This window comes from Ipomoea triloba, chromosome 8 (genome assembly GCF_003576645.1).
Source record: "Ipomoea triloba cultivar NCNSP0323 chromosome 8, ASM357664v1".
Taxonomy (NCBI): Eukaryota; Viridiplantae; Streptophyta; class Magnoliopsida; order Solanales; family Convolvulaceae; genus Ipomoea; species Ipomoea triloba.
The window spans coordinates 6,780,664-6,799,517 of record NC_044923.1 but is presented as its reverse complement, the minus strand read 5'-3'; the positions used below and the strand labels follow the sequence as shown (position 1 = coordinate 6,799,517).

The 18,854-nt window shown below is 34.4% G+C and overlaps 3 protein-coding genes across 4 annotated transcripts; 2 read left to right on the top strand and 1 right to left on the bottom strand.

The window, feature by feature from the left end:
* The first annotated feature begins 2,442 nt into the window (after positions 1–2,442).
* LOC116026876 (gibberellin-regulated protein 5-like) lies at positions 2,443–3,601 on the top strand. The gene is made up of 3 exons (XM_031268302.1): positions 2,443–2,520; positions 2,687–2,762; positions 3,420–3,601. The coding sequence occupies exons 1-3, from the start codon at positions 2,443–2,445 to the stop codon at positions 3,599–3,601; spliced, it is 336 nt and encodes a 111-aa protein (XP_031124162.1).
* A 3,226-nt stretch (positions 3,602–6,827) lies between these two features.
* LOC116027141 (oxygen-dependent coproporphyrinogen-III oxidase, chloroplastic-like) lies at positions 6,828–11,960 on the top strand. Its single transcript, XM_031268576.1, has 8 exons — positions 6,828–7,521; positions 7,611–7,686; positions 8,078–8,172; positions 8,444–8,527; positions 10,648–10,735; positions 11,176–11,300; positions 11,384–11,482; positions 11,599–11,960. The coding sequence occupies exons 1-8, from the start codon at positions 6,937–6,939 to the stop codon at positions 11,665–11,667; spliced, it is 1,221 nt and encodes a 406-aa protein (XP_031124436.1). The 5' UTR covers positions 6,828–6,936; the 3' UTR covers positions 11,668–11,960.
* Positions 11,961–12,154: 194 nt separating this feature from the next.
* On the bottom strand, positions 12,155–18,509 carry LOC116027140 (CTP synthase-like). Of its 2 annotated transcripts, XM_031268575.1 has the most exons (22): positions 18,311–18,508; positions 17,936–18,055; positions 17,443–17,522; positions 16,885–16,971; positions 16,719–16,769; positions 16,517–16,634; positions 16,372–16,428; positions 16,149–16,213; positions 15,965–16,048; positions 15,813–15,863; positions 15,649–15,711; positions 15,511–15,557; positions 15,284–15,353; positions 15,136–15,198; positions 14,186–14,275; positions 14,030–14,068; positions 13,714–13,941; positions 13,543–13,628; positions 13,214–13,262; positions 13,016–13,096; positions 12,816–12,909; positions 12,155–12,724 (listed from the first exon to the last, which is right to left on the bottom strand). In XM_031268575.1, exons 2-22 carry the CDS (start codon positions 18,051–18,053, stop codon positions 12,567–12,569), a joined length of 1,779 nt encoding a protein of 592 aa, XP_031124435.1. In that variant the 5' UTR covers positions 18,054–18,055; positions 18,311–18,508; the 3' UTR covers positions 12,155–12,566. The 2 variants fall into 2 exon arrangements, with proteins under 2 accessions (XP_031124435.1, XP_031124434.1); XM_031268574.1 differs by having other exon boundaries at positions 16,517–16,769; positions 18,311–18,509.
* Between the last annotated feature and the right edge of the window lie 345 nt (positions 18,510–18,854).

Genomic DNA, 18,854 nt, shown 5'->3' with positions numbered 1-18,854 from the left:
TAATAAAAGCGGGCTAAATGTGTCCAACGCACTATAAGTATAGGACCAAAAATGGAATTTACTCTTTTAATTTAGAATTGTATTACGAATAGGAAAGTAGGAAAGAACATATTGTATTATGAATTGTATTACCATATTTTAATGTACAATTGTAGTACGAATAGGAACTGTATTACCATATTTTACAATTTTACGCAAACCGTGTTTGGTTGAAGGGAATTACAATTCAATTCCCACTTAATTCCTACATAATTACGAATGCAACTAAATTTCTTCGTTTGGTTGGAAGGAATTGTAATTCCACGGAATTGCAATTCCCTCATTTTCATGGAATTAGAATCCCATGGGATTTTAATGCCATGGATTTTAGGAATAAAAAAAAAACAATGATGAGACAAAATTACTCCTTTTTTTTAACCTAAAATTGATGCATGACATTATTTCCTTCTAAATTATAGTATGTATTATTCTTCAACTTCTCTTTGTGTATGTTCATTTAAATCTTTATATGCAACAACTATTCAAAGTTTGCATTCTTTATATGCATTGTTTAATTGTATACAACAACATTCATATATGTTCCTTTGAATTTTTTATATATAGAACTCTTCAAAATTTGCATTCTTTATATGCAACAACTCTAACAATTTGTGAATTATTTTGCCAATTATAAATAATAATAATAATAATAATAATAATAATAATAATAATAATAATGGCATTTTAGACTTTATACTACTTCTTCCCTCTCAATTCCCATGTATACCAAACATTGGAATTGAAATTCTCAATAATTTTATTCATGCAAACCAAACACTGGAATTTAAACTCCCACTTTAATCTTGCATTATTCTTTTCCCATGGAATTACAATTCTATTTCCACTTAATTTCCACCTAATTCCGAATGCAACAAAATTCCTTCGTTTGGTTGGAGGGAATTACAATTCCACGAAATTGCAATTTCCTCATTTTCATGGGATTAGAATCCAATGTCCCCCCTATGATTTTAATTCCATGGATTTTAGGAAAAAATATATATATATTCCTGAGACAAAATTACCCCTCACTTTTTTAACCTAAAATTGATACATGACATTCCCTTCTAAATTATAGAGTGTATTATTCTGCGACTTCCATTTGTGTATGTTCATTTAATTTAAATCTTTATATACAACAACTATTCAAAATTTGCATTCTTTATATGTGTTATTTATATACAACAACTTTCGTGTATGTTTCTTTGAATTCTTTATATGTAGAACTTTTCAAAATTTGCATTCTTTATATGCAACAACTCTAACAATTTATGAATTAATTTGTCAATGATAAATAATAATAATAATAATAATAATAATAATAATAATAATAATAATAATAATAACAACAACAACAACAACAATGGGCATTTTGGACTTTATACTACTTATTCCCTCTCAATTCCCATGTATACAAAACATTGGCGGAATTGAAATTTCCAGTAATTTTATTTTTGCAAACCAAACACTGGAATTTAAACTCCACTTTATTCCCGCATTATTCTTTTCTCATGGAACTGCAATTCTTTTCCACTTAATTCATTCCATCTAACCAAACGCCTTGTCATCAGCGAACAAAATAATAGAATACAATTCATATTCTATTCCTTACATATTCCATTCTCTGTGGAATAACATTCTTATTCCCTCTAAATTCATTCCGTGAACCAAATATGCGGCAAAAATACTAGGGAAAGGAATGAGATTCTAATTACGTGAAAATCAGGGAATTACAATCTTCTTTCGAATTAAGAAATTTGCTTACCTTCAAAATTGGTGGAGAGAAACTCAAATTCCCTCAAACCAAACAAGATATAACAGTTTGTAATATTTGTAATAATTAATTACAAACTTTTATGGCTGAGGTTTGCATAATCAATGACATAATTTGGTAGAATTTGTAATTAATGACCATTGCAGAAATTATGGCGAAATTACAGACCTTTTTGCATATCAACATGTTAGATTATGTTTTGACCTTGAATTAAATGGGGTTTTAACAATGGCAATGACATAGTATTAAATTGTGTAAATTTTGCATAGTTGATAACATAATACCAGATTGCAAGGATTGTTGAATTCGGGTGTAATCTTTAAAAATTACTGAAAAAGTTACTAACCAAAATAATCCTTTGTTACTTAAATTAAGGGTTTGTTGACTATGTTATAATTTCTAAGTTGTTAATTATACAATTATATTTAATGTGAATTTAAAAAGTAATTTTTATTTAATTTTTTGTGGAGATTTTCAACTATTCTTTTTTCTTTTTCCCTTAAATACTGCATACCGAATCACAACAATTTTTTTTTCTATAAAGACATATTGTTGTTGGGTTACTCACATAATTCTTTCCCCTATACCAAAAGGAAAAGAAAGAAAGAGTGAAGTGAGAACACTCAAAAACTATGGCCGTTTCTTCAAGAATTCAATATACTTTCACCCTCTTCTTCGTTGCATCATTGGCAGTTTTTGACATTTCAATGGTAAGTTTTTATTTAATTATTTAATATTTAAAATTGAGTTGCATATCATTTGAATAAACCCTTACTAATCAAATCTACCCACAAAATAAGTTGAAAAAAATATAATCATTTGTCATTATCTTTTAGTTTGAATTAATTTTCAATTTAAACTTGTGAAAACAAACAGGCAGGACCAGATTTTGATGCAATACTCGTCTCAAAACCCCCTGTTGGTCCGACCACTTGCCCTGTGTCCGCAGATCGTAAGTAGTTCGTCTATGAAGTAATATATGTCACTTTGTACATTTAATAATTATTTTTTGGACTCATAACTTTTATGGAAGCATATTCAATTTTTTTGGGTCCATCCATTATCATAAATATTTTAAAATAAAAAAATCTCCTATAAGACCGTCTCACGGATCTCATCTATGAGACGGGTAGAATTTTTCATAAATATTACATTATCGCTCATAAATATTATATTTTTCCTCATCAGCGACAACAACTCTTTAACCCCTAATATTACATGTTGATTTAAAAGTATTACATTTTTATATCAAAAGTATCTCATTTTTCTTCATAAGTATTAGACTTTCTTTAGTAATAACAATCTCTTCAAGACTTCAAACTCTAAATATATATTACATTTTGATTATTTAAAAATATTATAATTTTTTTTAAATAACAAACAATTTATTCCTAATTAGTATTATATTTTTCCAGCATAAGTATTACATTTCTATATTGACTTAATCATTCTCACGAATAAGGATCTGCGAGACGGTTTCATGGGACTCGCCCTTTTAAAAATAACAGTTTATTAGTGAATTTTAATCACAAATTACCATGTAGTTATAAATTGGAGTACTACTACAATTTTATTAATGTTTTTTGGGGTTTTGTTTTGTTTTTGGAAGAATGTGGAAGTGAATGCAATAGGAGATGTTCAGCAACATCTCACCAGGAGAGCTGTTTGGAGTTCTGCAACATGTGCTGTGACTGGTGCCATTGTGTCCCACCTGGTACTTATGGAAACAAGGAATGTTGTTCCTGCTATAACGATTGGAAGACCGAAGAAGGAGGACCTAAATGTCCTTGAATTATATTTAACTATTTTAATTTAATTAAAACTATGCTAGGTTTTCGACTGTAATGTTGACTTTGTGCTCTATGCAAATAAAAAATTTTACCATTCACTTTGGGGTTTTATTATTATCATGTATAAGAATCAAGGGTGTCAACTGGCATCCAACCCACCCGTCTTTAAAGCTGATAATAAATTTTTAAGTTTGGATATAAGTTATATTATATTCCACACCCGCACACAATCAATAGTTATACCGTGGACCTAGATCCACCTTACAAAACGGACTCATCATAATTTACCTACTGAATGTTCACAATTCAAATTGTGATCAGTATATAAATTGTGAATATTTAGTTATGAACATTCAATATATGAATTGTCAACATTTAGTATGTAAATTGTGTATGCTGGACCCGGATCGACCTTACAACGTGGACCCGGGTCCACATAATAATTTGCCGCGCACAATACACACACTTTACATAAACTGAGATGGAAAGTGTATTAATTAGTATACAAACTTATTTCAAGAATTAATTTTCAGTAGGGGCCGGGCAATATTAGATGTATATGGAATCTAATAAAAATTACACATATTTAATTTAAATGACATTCTTTATTAATTACGGTAGGTGTGTAATAAATAACATTTATTTATTTAGTTTCTATATTACAAAAGTAATTATAATTACGTTCCACATCCAAAAGTCAAAATCAAACAAGATTAGTGGGATTGAAAAATATAGTGGCATAATTATAATTAGGCAAAAGTTTAAACATCTAATAGAAGAAAGAAAGAAAGAAAACAGAAGAAAGAAAGAAAGAAAGAAAGAAAGAAAGAAAGAAAGAAAAAAAAAAACAAATGTTGTTAATTTTAAGGGCAAAGCATTAACCTAAAATCAAATAATGTTTGAAAGTGCACTATAGAATATTAGAATTATTAAAATTACATTGTAAAAGTGATAAAAGTAAAATATATAATTATCATAAAAAAGTTGTATATAATTGTCTTGAGATCTTGACTCGTGGTAATTAAGCGAATTTTTAAAAGAGTTGTTTTAGCCCTTGACTATAATACTTCAATAATAACCACTTATTGAATTGCAATTCAGGGAATTTCCAAACTACCGTGTTTGGTTGAAGGAAATTGCAATTTCGCGAAATTGTAATTCCCTCCAAATGTTGAATTGCAATTCATGTTGCAATTCGGTGGAGAGGAGGGGCAATTTGTTAGTGTAAAGACAATTTTGCCCCTCCTCCAATATCCTTTGTCTTTTTTTTTTTTAATTTGAAAGAATTATTATTATTATTATATTATTATTATTTGAATGAATTATTATTATTATTATTATTATTATTATTATTATTATTATTATTATTATTATTACTATTACTACTACTACTATTACTACAACATCTACCACAACATAAGAGAATTTTAGTCATTTTGTCGCTTCTTACCTTTCAATTCCCTATACTCCTATTTCTGCATACCAAACACTGTAATTTCAATTCTTACTTTATTCATTGAATTGTAATTCCACCGAATTACAATTCTTTTTCCCCTTAGTCCTCTCCTCCCAACCAAACGTCATGTTAGGGTGTGTTTGGAAACTTGAAAAATGATATTATTTTTCAAGTTTCCAGTGTTTGGTAAATGGAGAAAAATGATTGTCAGCGAATACTGAGTTCCGATCAATGAAAAAAATTTATGTTTTTTGGAAAGCAACTTCTTTTTTTTTTTTTTATTTAAGTGAAGTCATTTTCCAAGCGTGGGAGTCTTCATATTCTTGTTGCCAAGGGAAAAATCAACGTTCTTCATCTTCTTGCGGAGACTTTCTTCTTCATCTTTTTTGCCATCCACTGTCACCGGAAATGGTTTCGCCTGTGAGGACCAAAACCCACAGCGAGAAATGATGTAGAAACCAGCTAGAAACCGCATCGAAAACTAGAGAACTATTGAATATAGAGTTTTGAAATTGTGAACATCAAGTTCTGTAATTGTGAACATAGAGAAAAAATAATGAACATAGTGTTCTAAAATTATGAACATAGACTTTGGTCATGACATAACAACTGGTCTATGATCAACCATCTAGAATAGTAACAAATATAGTTGTGGCTTGAAACTAATTTTAATATCGAATCAAAGCCCAATTTTGTCTGTTAATTTTACCATGATGTCCCTAGAATTTTAAAGTTTTTGCATATTACTAATTGCATAATTTTGATTACTCGTCTGCTACTAAAATATGCCAAAATTATTTTAATTGATGGATTATGACTCCACCTTTAAAAAAAAATTAAAAAAGTATTTTTTTTTATTTTTTTTTTATAAAACCGCAGTTCTCAAAACAGTGGTGCAAACTGTGGGTATGAAACTAAGAATATACTAAGAGTACTATTTCTATATCAACCCCAAGGAAAAAAAAAAAAACTCCAATTTCAAAATTTAAAAGTCAACATAATATTGTTTTGGTTAGTGATATATAAACATATTTAAACTTTATTACGGAGTAGTTTTTTTTTTTCTTGAAACATTAGACATCGGTGTTTTGTGAGTAACTGATTATACAATGTTTTATTAGGTATTTTCTTCTCACTATTTTCTTGATGAACTTGCCACATAAGATTTTTCTAATGCAGTTTGTGTTTTTTGTATAATTTGTAATAGGTACTAAAGTAAGATTTGTTTAATACACGTCATTGAATAGTGATGAGTATATCAATATTCCAAAATCTAGGGGAGAAAAACAAAACGAAGCAATGTTGCAAAAGGTGCTAGGCGCTCGGGGGCGCTTAGGTGGCCGAGTGATCCAAATATATTGTCTCCACTTTTCCTACTCAGGACTATGAGTTGTTAGAGGAAATATAGAAGAGGAGTAGCCGAGCAGGCAAAAAAATCACTGGACAGAGTTGAGCGCCAACTCGAGTTAGGCGCTCAACTTGATCGAGTTAGGCCCCCAACTTGGTGTCTAACCGATCGGACAACTAAAAGCCGCATAGAGTTAAAATCGTCTCGACCTATGAGTGCTTAGCACTTAGTCGACTGCTTAGATCGATTTTTACAACATTGACATTGCATTAGAAACTTGCATTAAAAAATAAAAATAAAAATTCATCATTTAGGATTTTAATTTTTAGCATACAAATTGAGACCGGGAGAAAACTAGAAAAGAATCTGTGGGCAAAAAAGTCAATGCACTGCGCTGGCCGTTGGATCATTTCTTTTGCCTTATCATCATTTATAAGATTCCGGAGAACTCAAGATCGATAAACACCCACCGGTAACCCGGCTCCACCTATATCTCCGGCGACCGGACGTTTCAATTTTTCATTTTGATGAAATGATGACCACGGCGATTCTCTCCTCTACGCACTCTTCTTCCGCCTCCGCCTTCCCGCCGGCCAAACTCCATTCTTCTTCCTCTTATGGCGCTCCTTCTATACTCAGTCTTCCTACTATAAGCAAAAACTCCGGTGCGAGCAGGCTCCGTCTGCGTGCTCAGGTCTCCTCTTCGTCGCCCCGGATGATCGAGAAGGAAACTGTGGAGTCTCACCGGCCCGATACGTTCCTGCGAGATTCTGATAACGGGAGCTTCTCCGGCGCGGGGAATGAGTCCAATTCCGTTAGGGCTCGCTTTGAGAAGATGATTAGGGAGGTTCAGGACAGCGTCTGCTCGGCATTGGAGGCCGCGGATGGAGAGGGGAAGTTTAAGGAAGACGTTTGGTCCCGCCCCGGCGGGGGCGGGGGAATCAGTAGGGTTTTGCAGGACGGCGCCGTATTTGAAAAGGCCGGCGTCAATGTCTCCGTCGTTTATGGAAACATGCCTCCCGAGGCCTATCGAGCTGCCAAGCCCTCCGGCTCTGCCGCCGACAATGGCAATGTAAAGGCCGGCCATGTTCCCTTTTTCGCTGCTGGGATTAGCTCGGTAAGTTTACAATTTCTTTAATATTTTTTACCAGCTTTGTTAATTGTATCCTTATCTCTGATGAGGTGAATTATTTGTACCTGCCTTAGGTTCTGCATCCGAAGAACCCTTTTGCTCCAACTCTGCATTTCAACTATCGGTATTTTGAAACCGATGCTCCAAAAGGTATCATTTCAATGTGATTTTGAGAGCATGAGCACATAAATTATATCTCTCTAGTAGTCCATGGTATGTTTTTTCAGTGGCAATTTGGTCTTTTGTTCTCAGGACGGCCTGAATGGTTAACTCAAGTTCACTTTTTGTTAGTAATGGCAAAAGTAATCATACAATAATCTTTCTTTTGTTGTTACAAAGTGTAAGGAAATGAGGCATTAATGATGCTGAATCGAAAAATTGAAGTTCCTCTAGTGTCTAGTGCATAAAAAAATAATAGAACTAGCATTGTGAGGAACTTACTTGTATCTTCAGTCTGCGCACTGTATTTCATCCTCTTGCAAGTAAAAGAAATAGGCGAGCTGTGTGAATCACCTTTCATCTGTGTTCAAATTGCATGCAGATGCTCCTGGAGCACCAAGGCAGTGGTGGTTTGGTGGTGGTACGGATTTGACACCTTCTTACATCTTTGATGAGGACGTAAAACACTTCCATTCGGTAAAGTGTATAATAAAGAATGATCCTCCCCCTGTAAATTGTACTTGTCTTTTCTGAGTCTCCTATGTGGCTATGCCCATGTCAACTAAAAAGAAGGGTAGAAAATCAGTTTATCAACTAAAAAGAAGAGTAGAACTGTCTTGATATAATTGTTCCCTTGAAATTGTCCCTTGCTACGGACTCATCGGCCAAAACCATATGTGAAATTGAGATTTATCATATTTCTATAAGCAAATAAACTTAGTAAATGTAATGTGGCTTGATTTTTTAGGTTCAAAAAAGTGCTTGTGACAAGTTTGATCCCAGCTTCTATCCTCGATTCAAGAAATGGTGTGATGATTATTTTTATATTAAGGTACACTTTTGAAATTCTTCTGCTCATATGAATTAATTTTATATACTCTGTAGTTAATCATTGGTTCCTTCCCCATTCTTTAAAAAATATATTGGAGTTGTATAAAGCCAATCCTTTCTATCAGAGATGTAAATGCGTAGAAAACCATGGAGTATTTACTGTTTTATAGGGGGTAGGTTTTTCTTTCAAACTCCTGAAATTCAGTATGCAGCAAAAGAAATGGTGCCACAGTTGGACAGCATCACTAAAGATGTCCAAGTAATCAGTTATATATTAGCATAAAACTAACATTTTCTTGAATTGGGGAATATGGTTTCAACATAATATTTTGAAATTTCATATGAACTCAAGTGGAACAGAATAAGAAAACAAGGAACAAATATTTTTTTCCTTCTGTTCAGCATCTTACCTGCTTATGATTTGCACTCAAGAATCTAAAGCCAACAAATGGGGAAGTAAGAATTTTGGTCCTTAACTTTAGTTTAGTCATGATTGGTCTAGTTGCATACTATATGTAAGAGGTCTCAGATTCAATCCCTTTAGATGTACCCCCCAAAAAACTGATTATCATATGGTGGAAGAGCACGTGCTAATTATATTTTTCTATCATGTATGTGACTTTTTGAAAGTTCATCCTTAAATTGCGGTATCACAGTATGAATTTTGGTACCTCTGGAGCAAAGCCATCTATTTCATACCAAGATAAATAAATAAATAAATAAATAAATAAGAGTTAATACCACAAATGGTCCTCCGACTATTGGGGTAGTACTCCTTTTAGTCCTCGACTTTCAATTCGACCAAAACACATACCTTAACTTTCATTTTTAACCACAAATAGTCCTCCGTTATAATTTCTATTAAGTGGGTGTTAAATCTAAGGCTAATATCGTCAAATCTAAAAGTATTAAATGTTCTTTTAAAACAAAATATTAAATGCTACTTAGCAAAATGAAAGCAACCAGAAACAAGAATTATTAGATCAGTCTTTGCAAATTAAAAAATATTAGCATAATTTCCTTCATTCTTCCCCAATTTTCCTCCACAACTCCAACACGCAGAATTTAGAGAGAGAAAATGCCACCTCTCATTCTTCCCCAATTCTCTTCCACAGCTTCAATACCCATAATTTGGATAGAAAATACCAAATACCCTTCATGTATTTGTTTTTCATGTATTAATACAGTAGCTTCTAACATGTAAACCATAATTTTACTTTACCCTTCATAATTGGACAAAATGTATTAATACAGCAGCTTCTAACATGCAAACCATAATTTTACTTTACCCTTCATAATTGGACAAAAACCAGAATTAATCCATGAAGGGTATTTGATATTCTTCTATCCAAATTATAGGTGTTGAAACTGTGGAAGAGAATTGGGGAAAAATGAGAGGTGACATTTTCTCTCTCTAAATTCTGCGTGTTGGAGTTGTGGAGGAAAATTGGGGAAGAATGAAGGAAATGATACTAATATTTTTTAATTTGCAAAGACTGATCTAATAATTCTTGTTTTTGGTTGATTTCATTTTGCTGAGTAGCATTTAATATTTTGTTTTAAAAAACATTTAATACTTTTAGATTTGACGATATTAACCTTAGATTTAACACCCACTTAACAGAAATTATAACAGAGGACTATTTGTGGTTAAAAATGAAAGTTAAGGTATGTGTTTTGGTCGAATTGAAAATCGAGGACTAAAAGGAGTACTACCCCAATAGTCAGAGGACCATTTGTGGTATTAACTCAATAAATAACAATATGAATTGAAACTGAATCTCAAAACTCTACAAATAACTGAGTTTTTAAGTGTATCCATAATCTCTGTTTTAATGATGCCACATAACAGTTGGAATCTCCAACACATAGGTCCCTTTAACCGATTTCATTCTTTCATGAAGGTTGTAGCTTTTGTTTAGGCTTTTAATATAAAAACATTCTTTTTAGGATCTTGCTAGGATAAAGAAGGAAATACCTGAATTGCCTATTTTATTCAGCACCCTTTCCATTCACTTTATTTAGCTCTCTGTGACTCTGCCTAATCCCAATTTCACTTCAAGATGTAATAATTTTCTGTTGTTATGAGCTAATGTCTAGCAGGATTGATGTCTTATGCAGCACCGTGGAGAGAGAAGAGGCCTTGGAGGAATTTTCTTTGATGATCTAAATAACTATGATCAAGAGATGCTTCTTTCCTTTGCTACAGGTAAGTTGCTCTTAAAAACTGCGTACATTTTGGACAATACTAACAAGACCTTTTAAAAAGAGGATAAAAGATACGGAGTATGAGATTCAAGAGAATCTTGCTGCCAAGGACAAATTAGAATCCAATTGTCATCATTTTCAAGTGTCTTAATTCTGGAGAGTAAATAAATTGTTATAGTACAAAGACACAGAAAGTTTAAATCTGGTGTGCTTGCTAGGTACTAGATAGATGTACCTGTGGCCTTGAAGCATAGATATTATTCTGTTTACAACAACAAAAATGATAGTAAATCCCATTTAAACACAGCCGAGAAAAGAGACATGTAAAATCATAGTGCTGCATGAGCCTTTCGGGGGAAGAGGAGAAAGAGCGCAAAGTGCCTTTCATTTATTTCAATAGATCAAAACCAGCATTATTTAATTGAGTTGTCAGGATTGCAGAGTGCGCGAATTCTGTCATCCCTGCATATATACCAATCGTAGAGAAGAGGAAGGATACACCCTTCACAGACAGTCACAAGGAATGGCAACAACTACGTAGGGGGCGCTACGTAGAATTCAACCTGGTATAAAACTTGATTCCATGTTCCTGAAGAGGCTACACAAAGTACATGCTCTCTCTAACTTGTTTATTTTTCTTCACTCGAAGGTTTATGACCGTGGAACAACATTTGGACTAAAGACCGGAGGCCGGATAGAGAGTATTCTTGTTTCTCTTCCATTAACTGCACGATGGGAGTACACCCACGTAAGTCTGCTCAACCCCATAGCTTGTTGCAATTCTCTTGAATAATAGGCTAGATGATGAAATTAATCAAAATGAAAGAATCAAAACTCAATTGGAGAATACTATTCTCGTTGCAGCAACCAGAAGAGGGGAGTGAAGAATGGCGGCTATTGGATGCTTGTATCAACCCAAAGGATTGGATCTGAGTTAATCAATCTACTTTGTTAGTGATTTGTAATTGTTTTGCTGGCAATTGATGTTTTAAAATTTTGTTGTTTCTGGTATTAGTTGAGTTTGGAATATTTTGTGAAGGTTTATTAACCTAGTCTTGATAGATCTATTGGCTAATGGCTATTGCTTAGTTTTATTACCTTAGTATTGTAGCATTCGTAGAAGAGTGGTGTTTGATACATAATACTTGTTACATTTTCTTCACATATGATCTTATGTTATTTGGAGAAGCCACGGATAGATAAGTGAGCATCAATATATTTGTTAAGATGTCGTGTTTGACAACTAACCTAAATCAAATAGTTTTTGCTTCTTGAACACTGATATGTTGAGAAAAACGGGATCAAGAGCATAAAATGAAAGAGCATAGATTTCATCAACTGTTCAATGCAATTATTTCATTGTATCCTGCATTCTGCAATTGAACCAAAAAGTAGCCGACTTGCAAGGCAAAGAAGTATAGAGGAGAAACAAAATTCTGATGCAGGTTAATTAGTACTAAAACCATTGTGCCAATAACATATATTCCATTCTAACAGCCAATTAGGATCACAGACATCATTGGACACCTAGTGATTAAAACTTGCTAACTATATAAACTCAAATGTAAAGTCATCCCAATTGTTCTAAGCAGGCCTGCTTCAAAAACCATCATCCCACAGCAATTCTTTTTTGGATGAAGAGACCGCGGGCCTGTATGTGCTGTATACGAACACCAGAATCGCGCTCTAAACTGTGATTCAAGTTATTATAGGAGCCACTGTAAACCTATTCACTCTAATATGCCTATACATATCTGTCGGAAAGAAGCTAGAAGAAAGGTAAATATCAAAGCCTGAGAAAGCGGGAATTTTTGTTTAGTACAGTTCCTCCTTCAGATATGAACTCCATTCCCGTTGCAATGAATGCCATTGGCGAGTTTGGTTCCACATTCATGTTGCTGTGGCTTTATTGGCGAGTGGCCGTTGCTCAACCCACTCGCGCTCTTCTTAAGAAGGCCGTTGAGTTGCCCAGACGCAGCTGCTATAAGGCCTGTTTCCGAGAAAAGCAGCAAAACGTAAGAACGAGGCGATCTTGGATTATATGTTTCCTACTTTCAAGAGTTCAAGAAATTGATAACTACCTACGAACAACGCGGAAGGTTTTCCGGGTCTTGATTTGAACTCGGGATGAAATTGAACCCCGACAAAATAAGAGTGATTAGACAGTTCAAAAATCTGCAAAGGTAAACCGTACCAACTCAAAACGATAATAAAGAAAGTTCAAAATTTAACTGCCATTGCAAATTACCACTTTTCACAATTTTAAGTCATAATAATATACCTCCATGCGACGACCACTTTCATCTTTGCCAGTGAAACAAAGACCGGCAGCTTCGAGCTGCTCAACCATTTCAGGGTTTACCTATGCAACACGATCGATTTCTTAGCCAAAAAACTAAACCATAGGGTATTAAACGAAGGGTATACAGTTCATACATGTGCAATACTTGAACTATTCAAAACAAAATGTGTATTGCACCTCATATCTATGGCGATGTCTTTCATCAACGAAGTCTTTATTGCCATATCTGAAACAAAATAGTAAGGTTTTAAGATTCGGGTCAAATATGAGGGCATAAATGTTTTCAACCCCCAAAGACTCGAGGAAAAGAAAAATGTTCAATAAAGAATATATTTCGAAGAAACCAGTAAAATAATATATAACTCTGTATCTATCAGTTTGACAGTGCAGTAGAAAACTGCTATACAAGATCAATTACTCCCTAGGAAGTATGCATAAATGCGTTCTAAGATTAAGGGCGATGGGCCCTAACTGCAGTACATCTGAAAGGAAGAAAGAATGCTTACAATTTAGCGGAAATACAGTCTGCGACCTGAAAATATGTCCTCCTGGATCCGAGCCGCATAGTCCCTCCCATATGGGTTTTTGAGCCCTGCTAAGACGTATAGATGAGACCTTTGAACCCTAGAAACCCAGATTATATCACCGTACATAACTGAATCATACAAAATCCTAACCTCTGGCATAAAAATTACGCAGGGATTCTGAGTATTTGGATCAAACTCGGTGCTGTTTGCATCTTTTAAACCAAGAATTGATCGAGCAAACTCAATTACAGCGATTTGCATTCCGAGACATATTCCAAGGTACGGAATCCTGTTTTCACGAGCATACTTGGCTGCAAGTATTTTACCTTCCACACCCCTGTCACCAAACCCTCCAGGAACAAGTACCGCATCTGCACCCTAAAAGATAAGGTATTTATCAGTCACATAATGTCAAAAGAACCATTTGAAAAGTGGCATATATCGTAGCAGAGGACACGAGACAAACCTTCAAGAGATTCCAGGCACTCTTATAATTATCAGGATTCTGTAAATAAGGACACGATTGTCAACTTAGACGCGTTCACAAAAAGAATGGTATGCTTGTCAAAATTTTCAAAATCTGAAAGAAAACATGAACATAAGATGGTGGAATGAAAAATACCTCTTTTGCAGTAATATCCTCAAGATCGCCAGCTGGGACCCAATCTATGCAAAGTTTCCTGTGGCAAGCTACAGAAGCATGCAGAAGAGCCTGCAAATAATGAAGTTTCATTATATTCTGAGAAGAATGATAAAACATGAAAGCAAACATTTTCTAGCTTAAGCTTTTACCAGTGTTGCAAAAATCCTGCCTAGGCGCCGATTAATCCCTGCCTAGGCGCAAGGCGTCGGTCGACCGCCTAGCGTATCACTTTAAATGGTGGTCTAGGCGGCTGGCCGACTAGGCAACCGTTTAATCTCCGCCTAGGCCGCCTAAGCACCGCCTAGGCCGCTTATGCGCTGACCGCCTAGGCCTCCTAGGCGCCGCCTAGACCTCCTAAGCACTAAATAGGCCACCTAGTCAGTCGATTAACTATTGTTCTTTTTTTAATGGGTTATTTTACTCAAAACATCATTTTGAGCGAAATAACCCTAAATTGTACTAACTCTAGATATTTTTTAGGTTAATATTTAATATTTTAGTATTAACTATTAAAGTATTATATAATTTATAATTATTAGTCTTTAAAAAATTAAAAATACTTAAACAAATTTTTAAAAAATAAAAAATCAAATAAAAAATTAGGCGCCAATTAATCCCCGCCTAGGCGTCCTAGGTGCTCCCCAAACGCCCCAGGAGCGCCTAGCGATTTTTTCAACCATGGCTTTTACTGAGTAAACATAAAGCACATGAAGATAGTTTTGATCCAAGGAAAAGTAAGAATTATAAAAGAGATGAAATAAAGAGAAACGTTATTGAAATCAGATCTATCCATATATGTCATATCTGAATACATGGAACCAACATTGGCCAAATCAATGTGCACAATGGAGAGATACTAGAATCCAGTAAACAGCTATAAAAGAAAAAAGAAAGGAGACAAGAATGATGACAAAGATGATTAAGTTCACCTTTAGTACAGAGAGGTAAGAATCTGACAGCCCCGTGTACTTTCCAACCATGGCAACTCTTACCTGTTAATCAAATAGCATTGAGTTCAGAAAGAGGAAAGCAAATAAAAGGGAATCCTTTCAAAATTTAGGAATTTAGGGAACCTACTGGTTCATGTAGCAAGTCACAAAGTTCAGCACGAGATGTCCATTCTCTCAACTCAGGTTCCTTTGCAACTCTGAGGGTGATAAAGAACAATATCATAACTATAGAAGAAATAGATTACAATGTAATAACTATGCTCAATATTCAGGAAAAAAAAAAGTTCCAAAATCCAAACAATAAATTATTGAAGAACAATGCAATGCAAGAATCAAGGAGCTTATTAGACAAACCCTTTGAGGTTCAGGGCTCTCAAAATGGCCTCATGCGCCTTCTGGTCCTAAACCAAGAAAAACAACTGCTTTACTGTGCATTGAATCAAAATATAAAGGATAGATTAGAAACAAACAAGCTATACTACAATTACTCACTCTTAGCAGCAAAGGAACATGCCAGATGTTGGAAACATCATAAAGAGAGACAATATTCTCTACCTGGGAGTGAAAAGCATGCAGAGAACATCAAAAATAGCCTTACAAATTCAACTGCTTATAGAATGGATCCATACATGATACATGATAAGCACTGATCATACCAGAACATGGCAAAATCGGGAAAGTTTCTCCTTGACATTCTCATCAAGTGGCTGATAAGAAAAGAAATCATCCTCAGAATTCAATCCTTATATTTAGGTGAAATAAACACACACACATCACTTGCATTAAGAAGAACCAGACAGAGAGATACCGTAGTGCTCCGACATGCTAAAATATTTGGTGTCAAGCCCAGGCTTCTCAATCCCTTTACACTGTGCTGAGTTGGCTTTGTTTTCTGAACATGTGAATACAATATATGCTTAATTTGCTTGTTGTTAAGAATGTAAATTTGCAATAAAAAGATATAGTGGGAAATTAGAATGCATAAAACTCACCTGCTCACCAACAACACTCAAAACCGGCACAAGACTAACATGTATCAGGCAAAAGTTCCCAGTACCTAAAAAGCATAAAATTGATGAATATCTAAACAACAAGAGACATTTATCCCATGATTGACTTTCCATCGAATACAAAGTAAATTAATTTTTGAGTTCACAAATCATTCAACTTAGAAGCTTATGCTTCTCTTCTTCTTATTTAGACAGATAACCTTACCAACGCGATATGAGAATTGTCCTAAAGCCTCAATAAATGGCATCGACTCAATGTCACCTACACCAAATAAGATGGGTAATTCTTAGTCCCACCTATGCAGAGAAAGAATTAATGCTATCCCATGTGAAGATAATTGTTAGTATACCTATAGTTCCACCCAATTCTATGATACATACATCAGCTGGGCCATCTTTTCCATCAACTGGAATGGCTGCTACGCGTTCAATCCATTCTTGAATGGCATCTGTAATGTGAGGGACAACCTGAACAGGGATTGTATCATACATGTAACAAACTGACACCATATATGATGAACACAAAGTAGAAACTCCAAAAATAAGACAAACCTGAACAGTTTTACCCAAATAATCTCCTCTTCTCTCCTTTTCAAGAACATACTGAAAAATTAGGAAGCAGTTGTCATTTGATTTATTTGGCCAGCCAAACAGATAACAATCTCAAGGGTCAATCTACAAGACTTTTACAGATAACACTTTGAACGTAAATGCATGCCTGGTAAATTTTTCCAGTAGTTATATTGTTGTCCCGTGTCAGCTTAATATCTTCGAAACGCTCATAGTTCCCAAGATCTAGATCCACCTAAAAGAAACACCAAGTCAAAGTTAAGCTGACATCAAGAAAAAACATCACTTTAAAAGCCCTCAAGCTAATTTCCCTATACAGGGGGAAAATAAAAAAAGAAACAAAAAGCAGAAAACAGAATGTATAAATATTGACCAGTAACTCTATTTAAGACTAGGTTGAGTAGGTTTTTTCATTGGTTTAATCAAAGCAGATATGGGCTATTTTCCCTTAAAAATTGTCATTAACATGAATTTGCAGTAGATACAGAAGCACATCAAGCAAAGTATAGCTGTTTGGTCAAAAATTGTAAGTACTCTTGAAGCTTTGTCTGGTTAGTAGGAAGATAAACTAGCATTAGCTGTCATGATCACTTTCAAGTAAGTATTTGATAAAATACTATCAGATAATATATAAAATTTTTATTTTTCCTTTTCTCCCAACCTAATGTAACATACATGAATTATATAAGAAAAATGTTCTTCTGACCTCACCACCATCATCCAAGACATATACTTCACCATGTTCAAAAGGAGACATTGTTCCGGCATCGATATTCAAGTAAGGATCTGATGAGGGTCAAAATCAGTTAGAAGTTTCCAAGGAAAGTGCTTCAACATATTGTAATGAGACCAAAAGGCAATAATAAAGTGGGGTGGCTGAGTCCCTGACCATTAAAAAACCGGTTCAATTTTAGGGAGTTCAAATAAGCAAAGATAAAAACAAAAATTTTGTGAAAAGATAAGCTTCAGTAACTTTTTGAGTCTCCCCTCAGCACAAAAGTAACTTGGGTTTGTGTTTGCCCCCAAAGAGGAAAAAAAACAAAAGAGAGCTTGACATCTTTAGCATTTCACTTTCTTCTTTTCTTTTTTGCTTGAAAAACAAGAAAAAATATGAGGCGCCCCCCATAATTTTTCTTGATTGTGGCGGAAGAAAAGCAATTGATAAGGACAAAAAACAGTGAATGGTGGCTAAGAGAGACCTATCTTGATGGAAGTAACACGAAGTCCACAGGCCTGAAGAATGAGGCCTATACTACTCGCCGTCACTCCTTTTCCGAGGCCGCTCACCACTCCTCCGGTCACCAGCACGTACTTCATGCCTGAACAACAAACAAACCATAGCCACCATGAAATTCACCCCATTCCCTCCACACACATTACAATGTAGTACAGTAATATTCATATTTCATACCAAGAAGAAAAAAAAATGTTACGACAAGAACCCAGAACATACCCAGACACTTAAACTCGATTAAACTCATAAATTTCAACTCAAAAACGTATCTTTTGCAGCGTGAATGGAAGCATACACATGCCCAGAGAGAGAAAGAGAGGGAGAGATTTCGATGCATTACCTTCTTCTAAGGCCTTGGAGAAACTTGAGCGAGCGGATAGTTGGAAGAATGAGAAGACTGACAGACAATGAGCGGAAAGACGGAAGCAAACTGTAATGGGGATTTGGTTGAGAAGAAGCGAAGAACGATGGCGGCTTTATATAAACCTCAAACCCTGCCCTGCTTCCTCCTCGCTCCTCCTGTTTTGGGCTACATAAATGAAACCAATTTTCATTGTAAAATCCTTTTATTGATTAATGTAATCCCCATTCCTTTAATGAATAATAATAATAATAATAACATATTGTTTATTGAAAACAAAAAATAATAATAACATGTTAATTTCTTCGGTTATTTAAAACGTATTTTACTTTTGGTTCTAGATTATGACGATATATATGGCCTCGATCTCTTTTTTTTATATTAGACTTCGATAAAAATAAAAAAATAAAAAAACATTTCAATTTAAATTTGACTCTTATTAAAAAAATAAAAAAACATCAATCATAAATATTTGATCGGACGATTGACTTGATAACTAGTATAAGAATACAAGTCTGACTCC

Coding starts and splice junctions, on each gene's coding strand:
- LOC116026876 (XM_031268302.1), top strand. CDS start 2,443: ATGGCCGTTTCTTCAAGAATTCAATATACTTTCACCCTCTTCTTCGTT. Junction 2,521..2,686: donor CAGTTTTTGACATTTCAATG/GTAAGTTTTTAT, acceptor GAAAACAAACAG/GCAGGACCAGATTTTGATGC. Junction 2,763..3,419: donor TTGCCCTGTGTCCGCAGATC/GTAAGTAGTTCG, acceptor TGTTTTTGGAAG/AATGTGGAAGTGAATGCAAT.
- LOC116027141 (XM_031268576.1), top strand. CDS start 6,937: ATGATGACCACGGCGATTCTCTCCTCTACGCACTCTTCTTCCGCCTCC. Junction 8,173..8,443: donor ACGTAAAACACTTCCATTCG/GTAAAGTGTATA, acceptor TTGATTTTTTAG/GTTCAAAAAAGTGCTTGTGA. Junction 10,736..11,175: donor GCTTCTTTCCTTTGCTACAG/GTAAGTTGCTCT, acceptor TCAGGATTGCAG/AGTGCGCGAATTCTGTCATC.
- LOC116027140 (XM_031268574.1), bottom strand. CDS start 18,053: ATGAAGTACGTGCTGGTGACCGGAGGAGTGGTGAGCGGCCTCGGAAAA. Junction 13,942..14,029: donor GTGCCTGGAATCTCTTGAAG/GTTTGTCTCGTG, acceptor CTTATCTTTTAG/GGTGCAGATGCGGTACTTGT. Junction 13,629..13,713: donor GCGTAATTTTTATGCCAGAG/GTTAGGATTTTG, acceptor ACGTCTTAGCAG/GGCTCAAAAACCCATATGGG.